Consider the following 21811-nt stretch of genomic DNA (forward strand, 5'->3'; position numbering starts at 1 on the left):
ATACGTATATTTAAATATCTTGTTACGAGGTTTTGTGTATACAAGCAGTGAACTTTGTTTCCAGCGACACTTTTTTGCGCTTTATCAAGTTGTATCTTGGCATTTGTATATTCCATTATATCTTGGCATTTCTAATGTATATTTTGCAGAACTCCTGCTTTTTATATGTACTCACTTCTGCGACTATAATCTCGGTGTAATTACAATACACGACCGGTAACAGCTGCTCCTGCGCAATCTATTGCAACGAAAGACAGCATCATTTAGGTTTTTCTCTAGCCGTTGCATAAGTACAAAAGTGTAAACAAGGTTCTTGAATGACGATTTATCATTCTTGAATGTAGACTTGAATGAAGATTTATCAAAATATTTGTCCTCATTCATAAACTTGTTCATTTCATGGCCTTTAAGTTTTACATATCAGTGGCATGTAGTGCTCTGCTGGTTTGGAACTGAAATAGTTCTAAAGTTCGTGTGATATCTTCTTTATTTAATAGACAAACAACATGGAAGCATTGATATCAGTTATTTTTGCCACTATTTTTGGGACATACGAATATATTCTTTTATGAAAAAATACGTACGTTACTTGTCTTAACAGCGCGCAGCGTTCAAGAATTCGTTTGCAGCATCTAATACACAATGACATTGGCAATGGCAATGCAGTTATTATTAATGTATTTGATCCCTCGACAAATTCTATGAGGAAGAGGCCGCGATGCAACGTGAGCCCCTCCCGAACAAAATTTCTGGCTACGTCACTGCTTCCTGGGTATGCATGAGCAGCTGATCATTGAGCATTCGTTCTTGTATTGGGCTATGTTAGAATGTTCACTGTGATCATGTGACTTGGCTGTAAAGCTGTAAAGTTGGCGCCTCCGTCCTGTCGACGTATTGGTTGTTCTCGTCTAGATTTCGCCGTGTATTTCTTTGAAAAGCGCTTACATAAAATATACGACACGAAACACAACAAGGTACAGTCAACATTGATTACCCCGACCTCAAACTCACGCAGTGAGGTGAGGACCTAACCTCAAACTCGGGATCATTTGAGGTCGAGGCGAGATCGCTGGTGGCTGCGTAAAGTTGAGGTGAGGCCTCCTGAAAGGAGTTGATATGGAGGTTCAGGTCGAGCCTTGTGAGGTCGTCTGCCTACCTTTCGACTCCCGTCCAACTTCGTTCTTTCCCCGCAGCGGTCGTTCAGTGGCTATGGCGCTCTGGTGTTTCGCGCGATGTCGCAGTTTGATTTTCGCTCCTTGTGACCACATTTCGATTGGTACACATTAGAAAACACTCGTGTACCAAGCTAGGGTGCACGTTGAAGAACCACAGGTTATGTTCCCATATACGAGCGGCCGCTTGGCCGGATCGCGCTTGGACCGATTTTTTCTGCTGGGAAAAGTTGGCCACTTTGGCCACAGCCAATCAGAACCCGAGACGGCGGAAGCACTGTGAATGAATGTAAACATCCGGCCGAGATAATGCAAATGGCGTCCACCGTGTCTGAACCGGCGGTGTTCTCTGTGGAACTGCTGCTGGACATAAGCAGTACACGGTCCTGTGCTACAAATGTAACGCGAAGTACAAGGAAGCCGACAATAAGACAGGGTTATGGAAGAAGATTGTGTAGAATTTGGGTAATAAGTGCGAGGTGGCAGCACGTCCGTGAAATTGCGAGATGCTCCGCCTCCCCGGCGGCGCGGGCAGCCCGACAAGGGTTAAATTCGCAGACAAGGGTTAAATCCGCCTCGCCGCTTTGAAAATCCGCTTGGCCACTCCGCTTTCGGTGTGTGGGTTTGGGGCGATAATCCTATAATTTAATTGTTTATAACTTCGTTGTGGTCCGTCATATGCTGTTGTGTTAAACAGAAAAGTAAATCTCTGTGCAAACGTTAGCAGCGATTAAACATCCCAACGTACAAGAAACAATACTCCAGTGTATTGTTTTCTCTTCAAAAAAAAAAAAAAAAAAAGAAAGAAAAGACAGGAAAAGAAAATATTTACTGCTGAGACATGTCGTTATTTTGGCTTGGTAATCTCGTCGAAGAACGGAACGAGCGTTTCAAACACCTTGTCCGGGTCGTCTTCGGCCGAGACCTGGAAAAATGAAAGCAAGCAGGTGGGACTTCGCATGTCAGCGTAAATGTACATGATCGTGACAATGACATGACACTATTGAGACCTTTCTTTTCAAATCCGATATAGCCCCATAAGCGAGTGTGCGAACTGCGTGCTATTTACAGGGTGTTTCATTTTAGCTGCACCAAATTTAAAAAAAAAATTACCTGTGGCAGATAGCACAATTATAATCCTTAATCTAAACTACTCGATGAGGCGGCCATTACTTCCACGAGAAATCAAAACGCCTATTTGAATAATTAACATAATTACGCTAATTAACTTTTTGATTAATTATTTTACGGCACATCTTTCAATCTGAGAATTATAGCCGCTGAGTTTGCAAGGCGTATCCACTTGGAACGAATTCTCAGGACTGAACCAGTTTCCAGATATTAATTTTCAAAGTGTCCGACGAAATGCATGGGCGTTCCAGTTAACTTTGTGCTTCGATGCATAAAACAGCGTTTTCCTCAAAAAGTTAACTGGAACGCCCATACATTTCGTCGGACACGTTAAAAATTAATATCTCGAAACTGGTTCAGTCCTGAGAATTCGTTCCAAGTGGATACGCCTTGCGAACTCAGCGGCTATAATTCGTAGATTGAAAGATGTGCCGTAAAATCATTAATTAAAAAATTAACTAGCGTAATTATGTTAATTATTCAATTAGGCGTTTTGATTTCTCGTGGAAGTAATGGCCGCCTCATCGAGTAGTTTAGATCAATGATTATAATTGTGCTATCTGCCACAGCCAATTTTAAAAAATTTGGTGCAGCTAAAATGAAACATCCTGTATAGACCAAGGTAGGGCGATGACTGCGATAACGGTTTCAGCCTTCTCCCCATCACGCCTGGACACTGCGTGTTATGACAAAACTAGCCTCGCAAGAGCCTCGCAAAACTGAGCCGTGGAACGGAACTTGTCGCCAAAAAAGTGAGCCAAATAAGGATAGTGTGGGAGAATATGGGACATTTGCGCAGCCTTGATTGAACGGACTTGCACTCAACGCTTGCTTATTATAGAATTTTCGCTAAGTTTTATTTCAGTCGACGGACTTGCTCGCTTTTTTTTTTTTTTTGCAATGATCAGAATATTGTACTTTCACCTGACCGCACCTCAACACACACACACACCACACACACACACACACACACACACACACACACACACACCACACACACACACACACACACACACACACACACACACACACACACACACACACACACACACACACACACACACACACACACACACACACACACACACACACACACACACACACACACACACACACACACACACACACACACACACACACATATATATATATATATATATATATATATATATATATATATATACAAACTCGGTTCAGGCTGACACGCACGCTCTATTTGTTTTTGTTTTCGTTGATCGAACTCCCATACACATTTGCCCTATTTTTCTCTGGCTGATTTGCGCGAGAATGTATGTTGGAGACGTCCATCCAGACCGCGTTGAAAAGCGAGAATTTCACCTCTGCCCAGTGTGGCATTTCCGCTATACCAGACAGAGAGAGAGAATAAACTTTATACAAAACAGCACATGAGGGAAGCGAGCGTAGGTAGCTCATTCGCTCTTCAGCCTGCGGGCGTCTATGCTGCCCTTCTCGCTCGGTCGACCAGTTCGAGCTAGTCCGTCGAGTCAGAGCTGGACAGCGCTGCCTCCCATTGCCATGTGGTGGAGTGTGTTGTGGGTGTGAGCTCTGTTGTGCTTGCGCGTGCCCGTATACTATTTGGTAGAGCGTCGTCGCGCATTCATCGCAGTGTGGTTATTTGTAAGAATACAGCGCAGGGTGTATGGCGTGGTACAGACTCAAGTGTGGATATGCGTCTGTTTGGAGTTACCGCCATACTGCGGCTTCCTCTCGCACCAGAGCATTATGCGGCGGTGGCATATAGTGTTCTTCGTGACGGACGATAGTGTCCGAAGCCGTGATTTGCAGGGAGACTCTGCCTTTGAATATCCCGCGGTACTTTTTCATATCTCGCGCGCTTTCCTTGGAGACAGGAAAAATCGAAACTACATTAGCTATCACCGCGGAATTATTTAGATACTAAGTTGGTTGTACTCTCGCAGCGCTGACGTGAATGTTTTTTAAGGCCTGACACGAGTTAGCTGAAACACCCTGCTGTATATACGTGTACCCCAGAAATTGCATGGGCAGCATTGCGCATGCTTAGACCCTTCGACCGCACTGTAGCGCAAGGCCGATAGCGTCCGCTAACCTTGAGTCTGTCATTTATAGGACTCATTAATAATCTGGCACAAGAGTAACTACTGGTGCCAAAGCCAAGAGATGATCGTATTCAAAGTCAGGAGTAAACGTGTAAATCAAGCAAGCAGCTTATCCGTATATATTTAGTGCTTCGCAGCCATAATAGTGAGAAAGTTCTAGAAAAAGTCGGGCTCACCCGCCGTAGTTGCTTAGTGGCTGTGGTGTTGGGCTGCTGAGCACGAGGTCGCGTGATCAAATCCCGGCCACGGCGGCCGCATTTCGATGGGTGCGAAAAGCAAAAACGTCCGTGTACTTTAATTGAGGTGCACGTTAAAGAACCCCAGGTGGTCCAAATTATTCCGGAGTCCCCCCACTATAGCGTGCCTCATTAACAGATGGTTGTTTTAGCACGTAAAAACCCATTATTTAAAAGGTCGGGCGCGCGGAAACTCTCCGAGTGACCTTTTCTGTTTCCTCGCTTGAAGCATAAGCTATTGTAACTGCCTCTATAACCAAGACGGGCACCATGACATTCAAATTCTTGCGGTTAAAAGTTTTGTATAACTGGCGACCGTACTCTGTGGGCAGGGAATTGTGCCGCGCGCGATGAGTCGTGGCGTGAGGGCGCCATTATACCTTGTGCACCATGGCCTTGTACTTTTCGAGGACAGGCTCAGACTCCGAGTGGAAGGTCTTGATGCGCTTGGTGATGGTCTCCTCATTGTCGTCGACGCGGCCGCTCGTCTCGCCTCGCTTCAGAAGCCGACCCTTCATCGTCTCGTCCTTCACCTCGAAGTAGAGCAGGTGCGTGCATTTGCACACCTGCGTTTCGTTCGGAAAGAACGAATTTCAGAGGAAGGCGTGGATACCATGTGTGTTCACGTTACACGACGATCATCAGCAGCAGCAGCATGCAGTAGCCGCCGCCGCCGCCCATTTTAATGTCCACTCTGCGACAAAGGCCTGTCCCAGCGATCTCCAATTACCCCTGTCTTGCGCTAGTTGATTCGAACTTCCGCCGAGCGCCAGTGGAGCTATATACTAGTCCAGGTGCAACGAAATTAGGAAGGCCCACCAAGCTTCAACAAAAACACTCACAGACCAGAACAGGAATTGGCCTCCCTGGTACAAGTATTCGGCCACTACCTCCCTCGTGACTCTTGCAGTTAAACGACGTTACATCTGATACGTTCGGAGCGCTGGACCAGCTCTCACAGGGTGTCGCCTGCTTCGAATGGGAACAGCCGAAATTTTGAAGGGAGTGTGGTTGAGATAACAATGTCTCTATTTCTCTCTATCTTCTTTTGCAATATCGGTGGTAGATATCAGTAAATGTATGCGATAATTGCTTAATAAACAATTAAATAGTAATTTCAATTAACTGCGTAATTATATTACCAACTTATGTAACAGCGGGAAAAATAAGGAAGGTACGACGATAGAGACAGAGTGAAAAGAGCGCTGACTTCCAACTGTTTGTTCTTCTGGCAATGCTATAGGCATATGTATACACGCACGAAGCGCGCCAGCAGGAAAGGAAAAAAAAAAGCAAGAAAGGGAGGAAAAGAACAACAATCAGCATGAATGGCACAAAGTGATATCACCTTGGACCTAATCACCAACCATTTAAAATCCTTTAGTTCTTCCTTGGTCTCTTATAGTGTTGGCATGCTTACACACGAGCAATCTTAACCGTGTCGATTATCTCTCTGACGCACTGATCTTTGTGTCGAGAAACTATCCCGCTTTTTTTTTTAACTGAATTAAGTTGCGAAATGGCGTACAGCTGTATATACAGCGAACAAAAGCGATGAAGTTTGCATCATTCTTCCACCATTACATTAGGTATTGCAAAAAGAAAACGCTTGGAGATAAATGGTGCCCGTTCTCGCCGTGTTGAGCCCCTGGTCAGTACACACCCTCCTCTACTTCTCCATTAATTGAGACAATCTACTACGGCATGCACACACCCTAATAGGAGCAAACTAAAATCCAGCGATGTTCGACGTGCTTACTTCGGCCTCGAATCGGTCTCCCTGCTCGGTGTTCCTGGGGTAGCCGTCGATGAGGAAACCTTTAGATTTTTCTACGTCCTTCTTAATTGCCTCTTTAAGCAACTGCAGCACGATGTCCTAAGAAAGAAAAAAAAAAGAAAGGAAGTATGGCCTGCGTGATGCTCATCGAATCGCTTTGTCACCCTTTCATTACAGGGAATATAAGACAGTTATTTTTAGAGCATTATGTTCAATAAATGTGCCATTAACGGAAGATGCAATGCAAGCGAAAGTTTCTGACATAAGAAACTTTAATGGTTGCCCCGCGCTGGTGGCGATAGATTATCCTCCGCAGTTAAACCGAAGTTAAAACAAATGGAACGTAGGTGATGCGATGTCGTCAATGGAGATAATAAACTGGGGCAAGAATAAGATCGTAAAGTTGCAAATAACCCCATTTCGACAAAACTAAACCAAACCAAGACTTACTCTGAAAAAGTGCCACGCCAGAATGCAGTTCATTCAACTGCCTCTCGACCGCCCGCGCGTTACGGCGACGCGCGAGTCGTCTCATATTCGTTTCCTCTCAGGATACTGTGAATAGGTGCCAACACTCCTAAAGGGGTCTTGCGACACCTTTTCTTCAAACCTAAGTACACAATGTGATGAGTGCGATGTCATTCAGTGAATATACATATTTTAGTGAAAATTTCTAAAAAGAATCGTGAAGAATCATGAAAAATCGCCAACGGCCGGCGTCTATGGGCTGTCGCGCATACCCGCCATGGTTGCTCAGTGGCTATGGTGTTGGGCTGCTGAGCACGAGGTCGCGGGATTGAATACCGGCCACGGCGGCCGCATTTCGATCGGGGCGAAATGCGAAAACACCCATGTAATTAGATTTAGGTGCACGTTAAAGAACCCCAGGTGGTCCAAATTTCTGGAGTCCCCCACTACGGCGTGCCTCATTATCGGATCGTCGTTTTGGCACGTAAAACCACATAATTTTTTTATGGGATGTCGTGCATGGTCTATGACGTCACGGGGGGTGGGCACACTAAAGGGGGCCTCGATCGAAAGCTGCAGGAGAGAAGAAACGATATTTTAAGCGAGAATGTGGACTCCCTGATGCATGCAGCATTTGGCTCGCATGTTCTAGCCAGCATGCACTGCCTACATATCACGAACTTTTTCTTATCGAGCTCAAAAAATATGCAGTGTTCCTTTCAAAAAATTTGCGGAGCGCGGAAAATATCGCTAACATTGGGCCGCCGCAAGGTCAGTTACGACTGTATTTCATGCGTGGTGCTGACGACGCAAGATGCAAGAGAAGCACCTGTTAACTTATCGTTACTTGGGGCAAGTTGGTTGATCATCTGCAGAGTGTAGGAAAACAGCGCGAGAGACAAATGATGAGCTCCCGTGTTTTGTTTTTGTCACGCCGCTCGCGCTGTTTATCCTAGCCGCCTCGTCATTTGTAAGAGTGACGGTTGTTGGAAAATAAACAACCCGCCCGGCGCGCGCAGAGCGCTCGTCGATGCAGCATCGGGGTGTCGAACGAGTTGTGCGCGAGAGCAGTGCGTACCAGCGGGACGAGCTCTCCTTTCTTCATCACTTCGTTCATCTCTTTGCCCCGATCGCTGCCGGACTGCACCTCCGCTCTCAGCAGATCCCCGGAGGAGATGTGCGTGAATCCGTACTTCTCTACGATCTTGCCACATTGCGTGCCCTTGCCGGAACCGGGGCCGCCTGAATGGAAAGGGAGCAGTGCAAAAAATAAGCAGGGATGCAGGCGGAGGTCATTACAGGCATAGGTATAACATCACAATATGAAGATAGATGTTTTAATGAATAGAAAATATAAAGTAGAGATAGGCAACTCTTTTAACATTTCAATGGGCACCGTATAGTTTGTTCGCAGATCGTTTTTCTCCACGAAAAATATAATATATATACCTGTGAATTTCGGAGCTTAATATCCATAGACTTCCACGCTTCAAACTTCGCGGGAAATTTCGAACGGCTTTCCGGCTGTCAAAAACAGCACTGCTCATGTGGGATGTAGGGCTGCAGGCGCACAGAATTGGTTCCCTTGTGACCTTGTGACATTAATTGTGACCTCTGTGTTGTAGTTATTGGCGAAAACTGCGCTTTCCCACACCGTGCCTGTTTCCAGCTCCAGCTCGGAGGCGCAATGGGTGCTAGCTGCTTGTTGTTCCTGGACTTGTGATGCACCGCGGGAAGGCTTTACAATGTTTTCTCTCTTTTTCACCCCGCCCGTTTCTTAAGTTCGGTGTATACATACCGGGTGCGTACAGTGCCCTTTAGGCGCCGACGCAGTACTGTCTCCGCGTCATGTCTAACAACGGGGCCACTCTATATAGTATATATACCAATCCACGCCGAAGGCCGACGGCATAACCCACTGACTGCATGCCGGACGGATTAGGTTAGATTATAGGTTAGGTATGCTGCATGACCACCAGCGCGACCGAGTCATGAAAACCAAGGAAAGCATAATGAAATTGAAGGTAATTATGGTGTATATAATTGTATGTTTGTTGATTCTACAGAAGTAAATAGAAAATAAGTAAAAAAGAAATAGAGGCCACGCTCCACTGGTAAGGCTAGAACCCGCGTATTGACCCTTTTCACGGTGATCTTGTGGGCGCCGCGACGTTTGATCACGTGGTAACGCGTCCATTGCTTGCCTCAGCTGACTGCATTGCCTCCGTGTTTACTATGGATGTGCATGACGCCCGGTGCGGCTCAGCAAACCTCTGTTTCGGTGGATATCGTAGACGGTGATTGAATGGACGACACGACGCTTTGGTCACAGCATTAGAGGACATTTAAGCACTTTCGGGGCTCATTACGCCTTGTCCAAACAGCGCGAGCAGTGTATACGGTGCTTGTTCTAAAAGCGGGGCTCGAAATGTATTTCAAGCTGTCTAAAGCTTTCCGCTTATGAATTAAATCTGGATCAGTATGTTTTGATCTTCTTTATTTTTCTGGCAATCACTTTGAAGCTGTGGCTTGACATGTTTCTGGCTTCGTAATGTTCCTTGGTGCGGTCACTATCTGATTTTTATCTTCTGCCTAATTGCTCGCGGGTGTGTTCCGTTGCTGATAGACTTGTTCTTGCTGTGCACTGGAATTGGAACGTAGTTGATCTGTACTTTGTAATAGCTTGCAGCAAAGACGTATTATCGCTAGTCACTCGCTTACTCTGTGGACTGTCACGAAACGTTCATCTTCGAGCATTCGTGTGTAGTCGGTGGAGACCCCGTCACCAACGTTTCGGGGCATTGATTCAAGAGTGAGCCCATTCACTTATTCTTGATACGTGGCGGGTGTAAGTTTGCGTGTGAACTGGGGTGGATGTGCGTATAGTGCGAGAAACTTACTATGCCAGGAAGCGGTGCTACTCCCTTTGTCACTGTGTTAACGAGCGGTACTCACTCTTGCCAGCGTTCCGGGGTTGAAGTCCTTTCTGTGGAGTTTAGCGATACCACTCTGCCGGATGAGTGATATTTTTTTATCCTCGAGGAAAAGTGTGCATCGCGAAGGATGGCCGGCAGCACAGGAAGTCCTTATGTAACAGCGGCCCTAGGACTTGCGTCACGCAGATTCATTCCATTTCTTAATATGAAAGTCACTATTTGTCCAGCCAGTCACTGCACACGCCTTCCCGCTACCGTTCCACATTTTGCAGCATGCATAGAGTACAGTGCGTTAGCGATCACAGAGTTACGTTTCCGTCAGCTGATCGCGCAGTAGCAGTAGAGAAGCGGTAATGGTTTCGTATTCGTGCGCTTTCGCTGAGGCAACGCGCGGCGCGCCGCCGGAAGCGCCATGCCTTTACGCCAGAGCAAACTGCTCCACGAAAAAGGTCTGTACCAACACTGCCACTAGCGCACGGCGGTTAAAGGAACACTAGAGAGAAAAATAATTAGATCTGTATTGGTAAATTACCTTTCTGTAAAATATATCAGAAACGTCACTATTACCGTGAGCAGAGAGGTTTGGCGAGCCAGAAGGAGACGCAAGAACGAAATACGGATGGCCCGACGCCACTTTGAAGTTCCCGCACCAGCCTGTCGGGACGTCACGGATTTTAACGGCATCTGCTCGGGCTTAGTTAAATTTATATCGGTAAAAATACACTACATTGCATTCTAAAAGAGCTCCAAAATCGTTTACTGATACAAAACAGCCTAAATACAAGAAGAATACCTTTAAATCCATGACGTCACACTGGCATACAGGAGTTGGGGTTTCGGCACGAGAAAAAAAAAAGAAATTAACTTTGACCATTTCTCCTTTCTAATAATCAACGTCTTACCGTTTAATATAATGAAAACATACCTTTTAAAGAATATTTTATCTGTGTAAACTAATGAAATGATCTGTGTCAAGCTCGGTGTCAAATGGCATAGGATCACCGGTGGTGACAACATAGCACACGTTGACGTCAAAGCGGGCGGTGCTGTGAACGGCTTAGCGGCATATGCGAGAGTCATATTACAGGTTCATATGTATGGCATGAAAGGCGCATGTGTGATACGTTCGAGCCGCTATGTTTTAGTGCTTTGTTACGTCATTTTGGAGGATAAAATAAACCTATAGATGCGCTAGGTCACAATTCACATGGCATTTGGCGATCGACTCACTGTGTTCGCGCCTATTTCTGCCTGAGTAGGCGGCGTTATACTGAGGTCTTACCGAAAACGAATATGACCGGAACCTTGACATCGAGGGGCGTTGGCGGAGCGGCGGGCTGGAAGTGCAGGAAAAACAAAAGATTGTTATTGCACCTCATAGAAAGATACATGTAAATTATTCTCCGCGAAAAAGCATTCAACACGTTCTCGGAGGACAGGTTAGGCGAACACTGTCGAAAATATACCCTCGACTTCGCGCTATCTGGGTCCAACTAGCTGCCATGCAAACAAATCACGGCGCTACCTCACATAACCTGTTATAACGGGACTGGATCCAACATCAGCTTCATTTGACTGCCCATTGCAGTTTATGCAGGACCTTGTGTTGCAAAATGCCGCCCCCTCCTTCAAAAAAAAAAAAAAAAAAAAATCAGAAAAAAAGAAAGAGAAAGGGAAAGAGTGCTAAAAAGGAAAACCTGGTACGGTGCGTTTCCTACAAAAGACCAACGGCACCAAGACCAATGGCAGCTGTCGCACCAAGTGCGCTTTCCCGCGTGACACCGCTGGTGCTCCCGCAGGCAAGCGCGTGCGAAGACAAAGAGTCGAGCGAAGAGAAAAACCGAGAGAAATTTCTCGCACCCGCGTATACCGCGTCCTAAATGTACAATTTATGCAGCCACGCGATCACGGGAAATAGAAGGTAAAAACCAACGCCGAGCACATGGCCTCCGCGATCGGGTAGCGCGCGGTGTCGGCGCGGGCAGCCCGGTCTCGAAGGTCATGTAGAAGGCATATAGATTCTTGCTAACTTACTAGAGGAAACTTTGGCGCTGCGTTCGTTCAGCTACATCGGGAACGATGCTTAATACATGGATTTGTCTAATATTCGTGCAGGTGGCTTCAGGCGTTCTTGTGGTGGTTTATTTTTCGAAATTTCCAAGCAGTCATGTACTTAAAAACGATATGAAGGCAATGAGTCTCCGAGCACGTGAAAGTCATTTCGATATGCATGAATTAAAACGAAATATTTCGTTGAAAAGGATTAATCGAAGTCGTTTGAAGCCAGAAGGAGGAACTTTAGGCAAATCCACGTATACCCACGATGCCCATGCTTGCACTGCCGTAGACACGGGCGCAAAAAAAAAAAAAAAAAAAAAAAAGGGGGGGGGGGGGAAGAAACATCCTACCCCATCAATACCCGGCCCAAATTCGTACTTTACTAGCGCCAGATTTTTCTCCAGTAATTTTTGTATGAAACTTTGGTAGAAGGTACAGCCCGTAATCCACACCCAACCGTACAGCTAAATGCGGAAGCTGGCGCCAACTTCAAAGTGAATGTGTCGTAAGGGCAACGCGAAACCGTAGACCGTGCGCGAAATAATTTGCGCTTGCATTTGCGCTTGTACGAATTCTCGGGATGACACCAGTTTCGAGATATTAATTCCCGTACTTTGCGGAGAAATACATTGGCGTTCCATTTAGTTTGTTAACAAAACGTCGCTTATGCATTGAAGCACAAAATTAACTGGAACGCCAGTGCATTTCTCCGCAATGTTTGGGAATTAATATATCGAAACTGGTGTCATCCTGAGAATTAATTCCAAGTGGATCCGCCTTGCACCCGTCTTGCGAACTCCACGGCTGCAATTTGTAAATTGCAATATGGGTCATCAGGTAATTAGTTAAAAATTTAATTAGTCAATTTTTGGTAATTAGTCGATTATACAGTTCAAGTTTTTGTGCAAGTAATGTCCGCCTCTTCAAGTAGACCAGCTCATTAACTAGAATCGGGCTATCTGCCACAGGCAACCTTTAATAAATTTTGAAAGTGTTCGCTGAAACACCATGTATATACAGGGTGTTTCAGCGAACACTTTCAATTTGAGGTTTCCTGTGGCAGATAGCCCAGTTCTAGTTAATGAGCTACTCTACTCAAAGAGGCGGACATTACTTTCACAAGAATTGGAATGCATAATTGACTAATTAACAAAAATTCACTAATTAAGTTTTTAACTAATTACCTGATGACCCATATTGCAATTTACAAATTGTAGCCGTGGAGTTCGCAAGGCGGATCCACTTAGAATTAATTCTGAGGATGACGCCAGTTTCGAGATATTAATTTCCGAACTTTGCGGAGAAATGCATTGGTGTTCCAGTTAATGTTGTGCTTCAATGCATAAAGCGTCGTCTTGTTAAGAAACTAACTGGAATGCTAATGCATTTCTCCGCAAAGTTCGCAAATTAATATCTCGAAACTGGTGTCATCCCGAGAATTCGTTCCAAGTGCATCCGCCTTGCGAACTCTACGGCTACAATTTGTAAATTGCAATATGGGCCCATATCAGGTAATTAGTTAGAAAAATTATTAGTGAATTTTTGTTAATTATTCGATTATGCATTTCAATTTCTTGTGCAAGTAATGTCCGCCTCTTTGAGTAGACCAGCTCATGAACTAAAATTGTGCCATCTGCCACAGGCAACCTTTAAGGATTTTTGAAAGTGTTCGCTGAAACACCCTGTATATACATGCGAGTCGCCAACACTTCGTGTGTAAACCACCTGCCCACAAAAATTGCAATGTTGAAACTGTAAAAACATTTGCAAGTACTTTGCAGCCTAAGGATGCAGTTAAGAGGTGCACTGCCCCGTGAGAAGGCTCATTCGAGTAGCTATGTTGTGTTTTCCGCATTCCGAAACGTGGTCACACGAATATGAAACAGCACACGTGAAGCTGCATTCCGCATATTAACTAACTGTTCGCTTTGCAGAATGAAGGCGCGCACAATACGTGGCGTATGCCGTAGTTCTTAAGTTGTAAAAGTCACGCAAGTAGATATTGTTTATCTTGTCACTTTGCAACTCGTGAACCTGCCTCGAAGAAGGCAACGCCTATAGATATAGTGCGATTAGTGGTGCATTTTTCGAGCGGGAGCTGTGTGATATATGATGCAAAGAGTATTCACACCAGCGTTCGGTTGTAAATGATACCCGAAAGCTGTTAATGCTGTCGCTAAATCGTCAGTTTATCGGCGATACTCTTTACCTGTGTTTCCCCTTTCAATACCGCAGATCACAACTCATCCATGTGTCTCACCTTGGCATCGGTGGCGGCCTTTGCGTCCTTCTTCTCTTCCTTCTTTTCATCTTTCTTCTCTTCCTTCTTCTCTTCCTTCTTCTCTTCCTTCTCCTCTTTCTTCTCCTCCTTCTTCTCCGGCTCGGGTAACTTGATGAACTGCTTGAAGTCGATCTGCCGGCAGAAGTGCTCCAGCTGCTGACGGTCCAGCCTCCTCAGCTCGTACTCAGATTCGTACTCGGACTCTGACTCGGAGCTGGACTCTTCTGGGGGAGGTGGCGGAGGCGGTGGTGGTGGCGGCGGCTTTGAGCCAAGCAGCCCGCACAGCATGCCCATGAATCCGGGGGGCGGGGGTGGCGGCGGAGGTGGTGGCGGAGGAGGAGGCTTCTTTTTCTTTTTCTTCTTCTTCTTCTTGCGTTCGCCGGTCTTCTTGAGCACGTATAGGTCCTCAAAGTCCTCGGCCCTCTGGCTGGTGAACCCGGTGGCAGCGGCGGCGGCGGATGCAGCCCCGCCGCTGCTGCTGGCGCCGCAGGTGCACACGAGGCGCCCGCCGGCTCCGTCGTCGAAGTCCTCGTCTTCGTCGAAGCTGGAGCGGCGGCCCCTGCGGCCCTGGCGCCGGCGGCGCGCCCGGCGATCGTCGCCCCGCCGTTCAGACTCGTCGTCGGCGTCGAAGTCCCGGTCGGGTGGCAGCATGCGGCTCGAGGAGCCCGCCGCCCGCCGGGAGCGCGACCGCATGGCCGAGGCCCCTCGCCAGCGAGGCCTCCGACCGTCAGAGCCAAAGTCGGGCTCGAACGTCTCTTCGCCGCGCATGTCCGAGAGGAGACCCGGGTGCTGCATGCACCGCGTAGCACGGACAGAGAGACGGCATTGCTACAAACTTTGCCGACGGTGTTGTGTACGACTGCCAACAATGCGTGTCAGTCGGTATCTATAGTATAATACGCTTACCTCCTCCAGGCCACGACGCCGTACAGATAAACAGCTTATCCGTCGCCAATACCGCGCATCAGCTGGTTATAATAGGCGAGCGGGATTTCATTGGCGCCAAGTTTTATGGTCGTATAGAGAAAAACTTCTTCAGCCACCGAATATTGAGGCCATGAATTGAAGTGCATCCATGGTTCAACCAGAAATAACAAAAGGCGTTTGTTCACTCGCTTGCCTGTTTATTTCTGCCTACGCCTGCCGGCTAGCGAAGTCATATATAGAGTTCTTGTTTATAAACATGCATGACGCCAGTCTATGCCTTCTTTTCTGCTTTGTCTTTCAGAGCTTTTGTAACAAGCAGTGTGCGTGAAACTAGCCAGTTCTGAGACTTGGGCTAGTTGCTTGGGTATTGTTTAAATGCGCTGTGTTTTGGTACGCGAAACTTAAATCGCGCTCCTGCCAGTGTCTTGTTATCAGTTTTGTATTTCAAAACAGGCGCGGTTAAACATCGGCGTACTTGAAACAGAGCTCTGTTCTACTCTGTGAAAGTTATGGGCGTCAACAGTGCGTGTTTTTATAAGGCTTCAACAGAGGTCTCTCACTTCCTCCACGGGTTTTGTGGATAGTTATATGGTTGCTTAGAATAACTTCAGTGTGTTTTTGCCAAGATATTTGGAAAGGCCATATGTTTAAAATAATGATTTTGTCGTGTGGCGTTTACGTAATGATCTGAAGAGTAGGCAAATTTACCGTGAAGAAATACATACAGGTTGTCGGTAGACCATATCCGAACTTTTAATAATAAGATTCTATATATTTAGTCAAACTTAAAAGCATTAACCTTCCGGTATACTATATTTCGTGGATTAAAGCCTACCTCACCAATTCAGTGCAATTTGTTTCATTTGATGGGAACAACTCTGTCTGCCTTATTCCTATCAGGTCGGGCGTGCCTCTACAGGGCAGGATCCTAAGATAATTGCTTTTTCTCTTGTATTTTTTTACCTTGTTACTGCGGTTACCCCAGAAAAACAAGTTAAATTGTTTGCAGCTGACTGTAAGGTATTTCGTAAAATTTCATGTGCTGGCGATCAAACACAGCTGAACTAGATAACGCGCTCAAACGGTGCCGCGAATTCGGCTTGTCTTAGAATAACTCGCAAGAACAACCTATTTGAATACTGGTATAGATAGGACCATTACAAGTGAAACAGGTTAGCAGCTATATGCCAGTTCGCCGTAACAATCACTAACAACATTTACTGGAATCAATACACAGATAACGTATATTTTTCCGCATTAAAAACTTTTTTTGAAGTACAAGCTCCGAAGTTCTCCGCCAAACTTAGAAATCTACTTACTTAATTCAGAATTGTTATATGAAAGCTCGAATACTGCTTTGTAGTGTGGAGCCCTTAAACTATAACCAGAGTTGAACGGAAAACTGTTAGGTCTATTGCAAATATAACATGTCTAATTCCCCAACCCCGCTTATGAGGGAAAGTAACATTGAATAACTTGAACCCCGAAGAAAAACATGCCAGTCTTGAGTTTCTTTGCCTAATCCTTAAGCGGCAGTTGGCACTCGGCCCTCCTGCATATATAACGCATTTGTCCACAATGCATTTAACACATCCTCAGGTTCATGCATAACACCTTATTATTGCGATAGCAATTATATGGACACTCCAGACGCATTTCTGCCGTCGTTGTCGCCGTAATGTTCCGCATAAAGTCCAAGGGCGATAACACCGTCGCCGCGTGCCGTATGCTGTATATGTGCGAGTGAAAACGTGCGAGGGTGAACCTACGATGGTGGCTCTCTCTCTCTCTCTCTATATATATATATATATATATATATATATATATATATATATATATATATCTTGCGCGCGCAAGGGAGGAAGCGCCGTCTTCCGTTGTGCGCAAGGTACCAGGGGGAGCCTTACTATAGTTTTACTATATTTTACTACGGCGGCGGCTGCATGCGTATGGAGCGGCCGAGCACGGTCGCGCAAGCCCTATCTTGAAAACGATATGCGATGGGGACAGAGTGCGCCGAGTGGTGATATAGCTTCGTGTGCGCTGTGTTTTCGCCGCTTAGTTGGCGTTGAAGCGAGAGGCAGCACGAAGGTCAAGTCGCCCGCTGCTGCTACCGCGCTTTCTCACTCCACCTTTCTCACGACAGCTAGTGTGTACGGTCATCGAGTGGAATGTGTTCATGTTTGCTTGTGCGCGCGTGACACCATGCTTGTTAATTCAGTTAGTAAGCGAGTGTTTACAAGTTTATACGGCCGATAAAGACAATATATTTACTTTGTATAGCTGTCTACTAATTTGCTATCGCAATTCGTGCTTCGCCTTTCGGGCGAAACTGCGACTTTTTTTGCAAAAATTAAGACATATAAGTGTTCTTTTATTTCTTTTTTCGCGCGCTGTAGATGAATAAATCACCTTACCGAACCACATATATCGCTTTCCCAATAGCCACACTCAGCTTTGTGTACACTTCACACCTTTCATATTTTTCTTTTGCACTTATTTGTGTTTTGTTTTGAGTGATATATGTTTTCCAATGATGTGATTTCTCTGTTTGGACCCTTTTTCTGGTCTGCAGTATATACTAAATAAAATAGATAGATAGATAGATAGATAGATAGATAGATAGATAGATAGATAGATAGATAGATAGATAGATAGATAGATAGATAGATAGATAGAACATCTGGTGCAACTTACTTCAGGCATTATATACAGCTTGATTATCGCGCTGTCAGGCTTAACAGTGCAACTTGCTACCCTATATATTTTTTACGAAAACTGCATGTGGCCAGGGCCAAACCGAAGGGGTCACTTTGCAAAGGTTAAGAAAACTGTCAATCGACTGTTAGCCCCCAACGCACATTGCCCAAAGAACCTGTTGCGAACCAAAGTACTGCTGCCTGTAAGACAAAGAAAGCGACCTCTGATAAGGCTTGGGAGATTTAGATATTTTAAATGAATTGCTGCTTCTGGCAACTGTTCTTTCGGCAGATGTCCTGCTAGATCAATGGCAGGCGCTTTTTACTTTATTGGAATGCCGGACGCAAGAAATGTAATGAAGCAGAATGCGAATTCATAAAATCTCGTCAATGCAAATAACGTATACGTATAGGGCATATATATATATGTGAAGCACGACGTGAGACTAATGTGCTCTTGGGCCAAATTCACAAAGCGTCGATCTCGTTAGTATAAGTGATTGTTGCCATTGGCCGGTCGCCTTTGCTAATAATATGCCCAGCATAAAAATTGGCTGGATTTTTTTTACGAACAGTTCTAGCGTAAGAACGTTTTGTGGATGCAGGCCCTGCATCGAATGCTAACATTCGGAGCGGCTGGCTTGGGAAGGTTTGCAAGACTTTTGGCCTTCTTTCCTAAGCATGACAGCTTTAAGTGGTACGTGACGCCGCACAACATAGGCGGTTTTTGTCACCACTGAAGACAATAAGCATCGAATTTTACGGCTTGATGGAAGCACCAACCGCTTGCGAGTTTTGCAGCAATCGAAGCCAAGCGTGCTTCAAAATGACGTGTACAGCAACGCTCCGTCGTGTGATGAGTTCGAACTGTACCGATTCAGATACGCTCGAGAGCGCCCGCGTGACGGGGCTATAAAATTACTTGCTAAACACGGGATTACCAACACGTTCTGGCCACGAGATCTGCGACTTTCGTCGTCACCGAGCCACACGTACGTATATATGACGCTGATGAGGTGCACTCTGACGAGAGAGACGCGTTGCAACGAGCAGTCGTTGCGCTCACGTGTGTTGGACCTTACCATGCTGCCGAAGGTGGTGATGGGGCTCCCGCAGCTTGTCGGGTAGCCCATGGGACCCATGCTGCTCACGCCCATCATGGTGGCGGGCGTCTCGCTCATCTCGAGCGCCATGTACGAGTTGCGTGCCGACGGCGTGTTGATGGTGGACGACACCGGTATGGCGGTGGCCACCGTCGTGGCCGTGTCGGACACCTCCGCGCTCGCCACCATTTGGGTGGTCGACTGGCCCTTCTGGCGCGGCGAGCGCGGCCGCACTCCGCCAGCCGATTTTGGCTTGAGCACGAACGTCGAGTTGCTCTGGTAGCGCAGTTTCTGCAACGGCGTGATCGCGAGGGTGGCGATGTGAGCTTGCCGCATTTCAATGCGACAAGTTCAAGTGTAGCGCGACACAGGGACATGTACACAATGAGGAATAACAGCGCTATATATGCGTGTCTGTCGCTCCTTCTTGTCCATGTCCCCGTGTTGCGCTACACTCCCTATTCAATAAGAGCTCTAATGGGTCGCCGTCGCACGGTCAGCTCGGTTACACGAGAGACGCTTGCCCTCGTATAGTCGAAGAAGCGCTCATACTTCGTCCCTTCGGTTCCACGCCCTCTATATGCTCTACCAGAGGCCTCTGCTACGAAAGCGCTCGTCAGCACGCAGCGCGTTGCCCGTATCTCCCTAGACCATGGCGAACCTGAACAGTCGCCAAGCTGCGAGGGACGCCTTATCGCCACGCGTTAGCCCAATGCACAGTATATACGCCGCAGCGGCCGACTTTGTCGCGCAGCTAGCGAGCGAAGCGTGAAAGGCAGCGGCTTGCCCATCTCGCGACGCGTGCTCAGAAGCAAACGGATCGTGGACGGTGGACTATAGCTATACGCGAACAGCCCACGGGGCGTATAACTCCCGCGCGACGGAGGGAACCCTTATACTCGGGCAGCGGTGGCTTTAGCCCGTGAGTAAGTTCATCGTGGACTTGACGCCCTCGGTTACGATGATGGCACTTCAGCCGCACTAATGGTATATAGCGACGTATATACGAACGAAGCGCAGCAAACGACGTTACCGCATTATCAGATAACAACGGCTCGGTTGTTTAGCAGCAACCCTGCCCGAGTGGAGGGTATATAGCGAGCGCTAACGGCGAGTCGGAACGCGACCATAGCTGCATTCAGCGCAGGGCTCACCGTTCTCTGCGGGTGTTCCGCCGCCATGGTGGAGCCCGCAGCAGCGCACGGTGCTCCCAGAGGTCGACGGCGGTGCCCAGGCAGGGCTCAATTTTGCGCTCGTCCGGGGATCATAGCGGCGGGAGCACGCTGGCCTCCATCGAACCGCCGAGGGCGAGCAGCGCGCGCCTTCTTCTTCCTCATCTTCCACGGCCTGCTCGCGCTTCCGCCTATAGAAGAGCGCTGTCAGCTCATCATTTCGAGGGCTTTCACGGAAGGCTCGTCACCTTTCCCGTTTTGTAAGCGCGCGCACTAACGACTGCGAATGCACACACAAAGGGCAACAAAGCCCCCGGACCCTGCAACAGGTTTGACTAGTGAACAGGTTGCTTCAAAAGCGACGCGAAAGTGTTAAACTGTAAAGGGCCGTTCAAAGGAAAGCTTTAAGCGACGTCTGAAAACAGCGATAGTTGGCCCGATCGACAACAAGAATGACAGCAAACGACTGCCACTGATTAAAGGCGAAAACAATAACAACGAGGTTCTACTCCTCATTCATGCGGAATGGAGAAGCCGTCATCATTGGATGGTGACTAAATTGATTTCATGTTCATTTTAATTAAGAAAAGAAGAAAACTACTACGAGGGGAAGACCCACGTTGGGTTGGTTCATTTTTTAATAACATAATCATAATCATCATTAGAAAGTAGTTAGTAGTGGTAGTAGCAGCAAGCATCATCATCATCTAGTCCCATGATGGGGTCACGGGCACTGATCTGGCACAGGTCAGTGGTCATGGGTCAAGTAGGTTTTCTCCTGGCAGCTTCTGCCAATGATCGTGGCGACATGATGGGCGCAAGAAACTGGATTGAGTACCATTAGCAGCTGTCGCTTTAAAATACTTCGATAGTTGTCTCGTTCATCCTCTCAGAGTACAACATACCAGATTTTTGAAACAACGCTCGCTGATTATTAAACGTATACAGCGCTGCAGAAATTAGGAGGTTTTATTTCGTTCATTATTGTTAGTAATACTTTTTTTTTTCTCAACAACCTATTCGCTGGATGTACATCTAGCACCTTGTATAGTTTCGAGAAATGCGTCCTACTTGAAATCTATTCGACGCGGTGACGCAGCGACTGTGGCGTTATGCTGCTATGTACAAGGTCCCGGGTTCGATTCCCCGCCGCAGCGGCCACATTTTTATGGGAGGAGGAGGGGGGGGGGCGTGAAATGAAAAGAAAATTGCTCGCGAATTTACCTTCAGGTCTCAACTTTAAAGAACCAGCGCTTTGCGGCTTTACGCCCAGCACTCTTACCGCTCCACGTCCGCTTTTCGTTGCTACCAATGGTTATAACTAAGTTACAGAAATGGGCTACACATGTCCGTCTCCGGCTGAGCAAGTTCCCTGGGCTGCGCAGAATGAAGCGCAGTAGGAAGCAAAAGGCTGTAGGCTTCGTGCCGGCTCTCGCTGTCGGTGCAGTACGCCGGTACGCGTTTCGCCTTTTTCAGGCTCTTCGCTTCATTCCGGCATAGTTACTGTGCGTTTTGTACAACCACTGTAGTCTTGGCCCATCCCCCATTGTGTGTACGAGTGCCATACTTAAATATCACCATTATCGCCACCCCCACCATCGGACCGGAAGATAAAGTGGCGTAAGAGCGTCGACTGGCGGCAGCATATGGCAGCGAGAGCCTCGTAAACGCTGTTCACAGTAATTGAGTCAAGAGAATCAGTCACTGGAGTCGGCCAAGTGTGTGTTTTTTTGTTTTTGTTCTTGTTTTTTA

General features: G+C 46.8%; 1 protein-coding gene across 1 annotated transcript; it reads right to left on the reverse strand.

Moving 5' to 3' along the window:
* Positions 1-1980: 1980 nt before the first annotated feature.
* LOC119451781 (uncharacterized) lies at positions 1981-20242 on the reverse strand. Its single transcript, XM_037714499.2, has 8 exons — positions 20042-20242; positions 18867-19178; positions 14138-14947; positions 11102-11156; positions 7962-8125; positions 6398-6514; positions 5019-5204; positions 1981-2097 (listed from the first exon to the last, which is right to left on the reverse strand). The coding sequence occupies exons 1-8, from the start codon at positions 20066-20068 to the stop codon at positions 2020-2022; spliced, it is 1749 nt and encodes a 582-aa protein (XP_037570427.1). The 5' UTR covers positions 20069-20242; the 3' UTR covers positions 1981-2019.
* Between the last annotated feature and the right edge of the window lie 1569 nt (positions 20243-21811).

Source organism: Dermacentor silvarum, chromosome 1, assembly GCF_013339745.2.
Source record: "Dermacentor silvarum isolate Dsil-2018 chromosome 1, BIME_Dsil_1.4, whole genome shotgun sequence".
Lineage (NCBI taxonomy): Eukaryota > Metazoa > Arthropoda > Arachnida > Ixodida > Ixodidae > Dermacentor > Dermacentor silvarum.

Excerpts from the sequence above, each read along its gene's own strand:
- LOC119451781 (XM_037714499.2), bottom strand. The coding sequence starts at position 20,068 with ATGGCGGCGGAACACCCGCAGAGAACG. Across the intron at positions 19,179-20,041 it reads CGGAACACCCGCAGAGAACG|AAACTGCGCTACCAGAGCAA; the intron begins GTGAGCCCTGCG and ends ACGCCGTTGCAG. Across the intron at positions 5,205-6,397 it reads GAGACCGATTCGAGGCCGAA|GTGTGCAAATGCACGCACCT; the intron begins GTAAGCACGTCG and ends AACGAAACGCAG.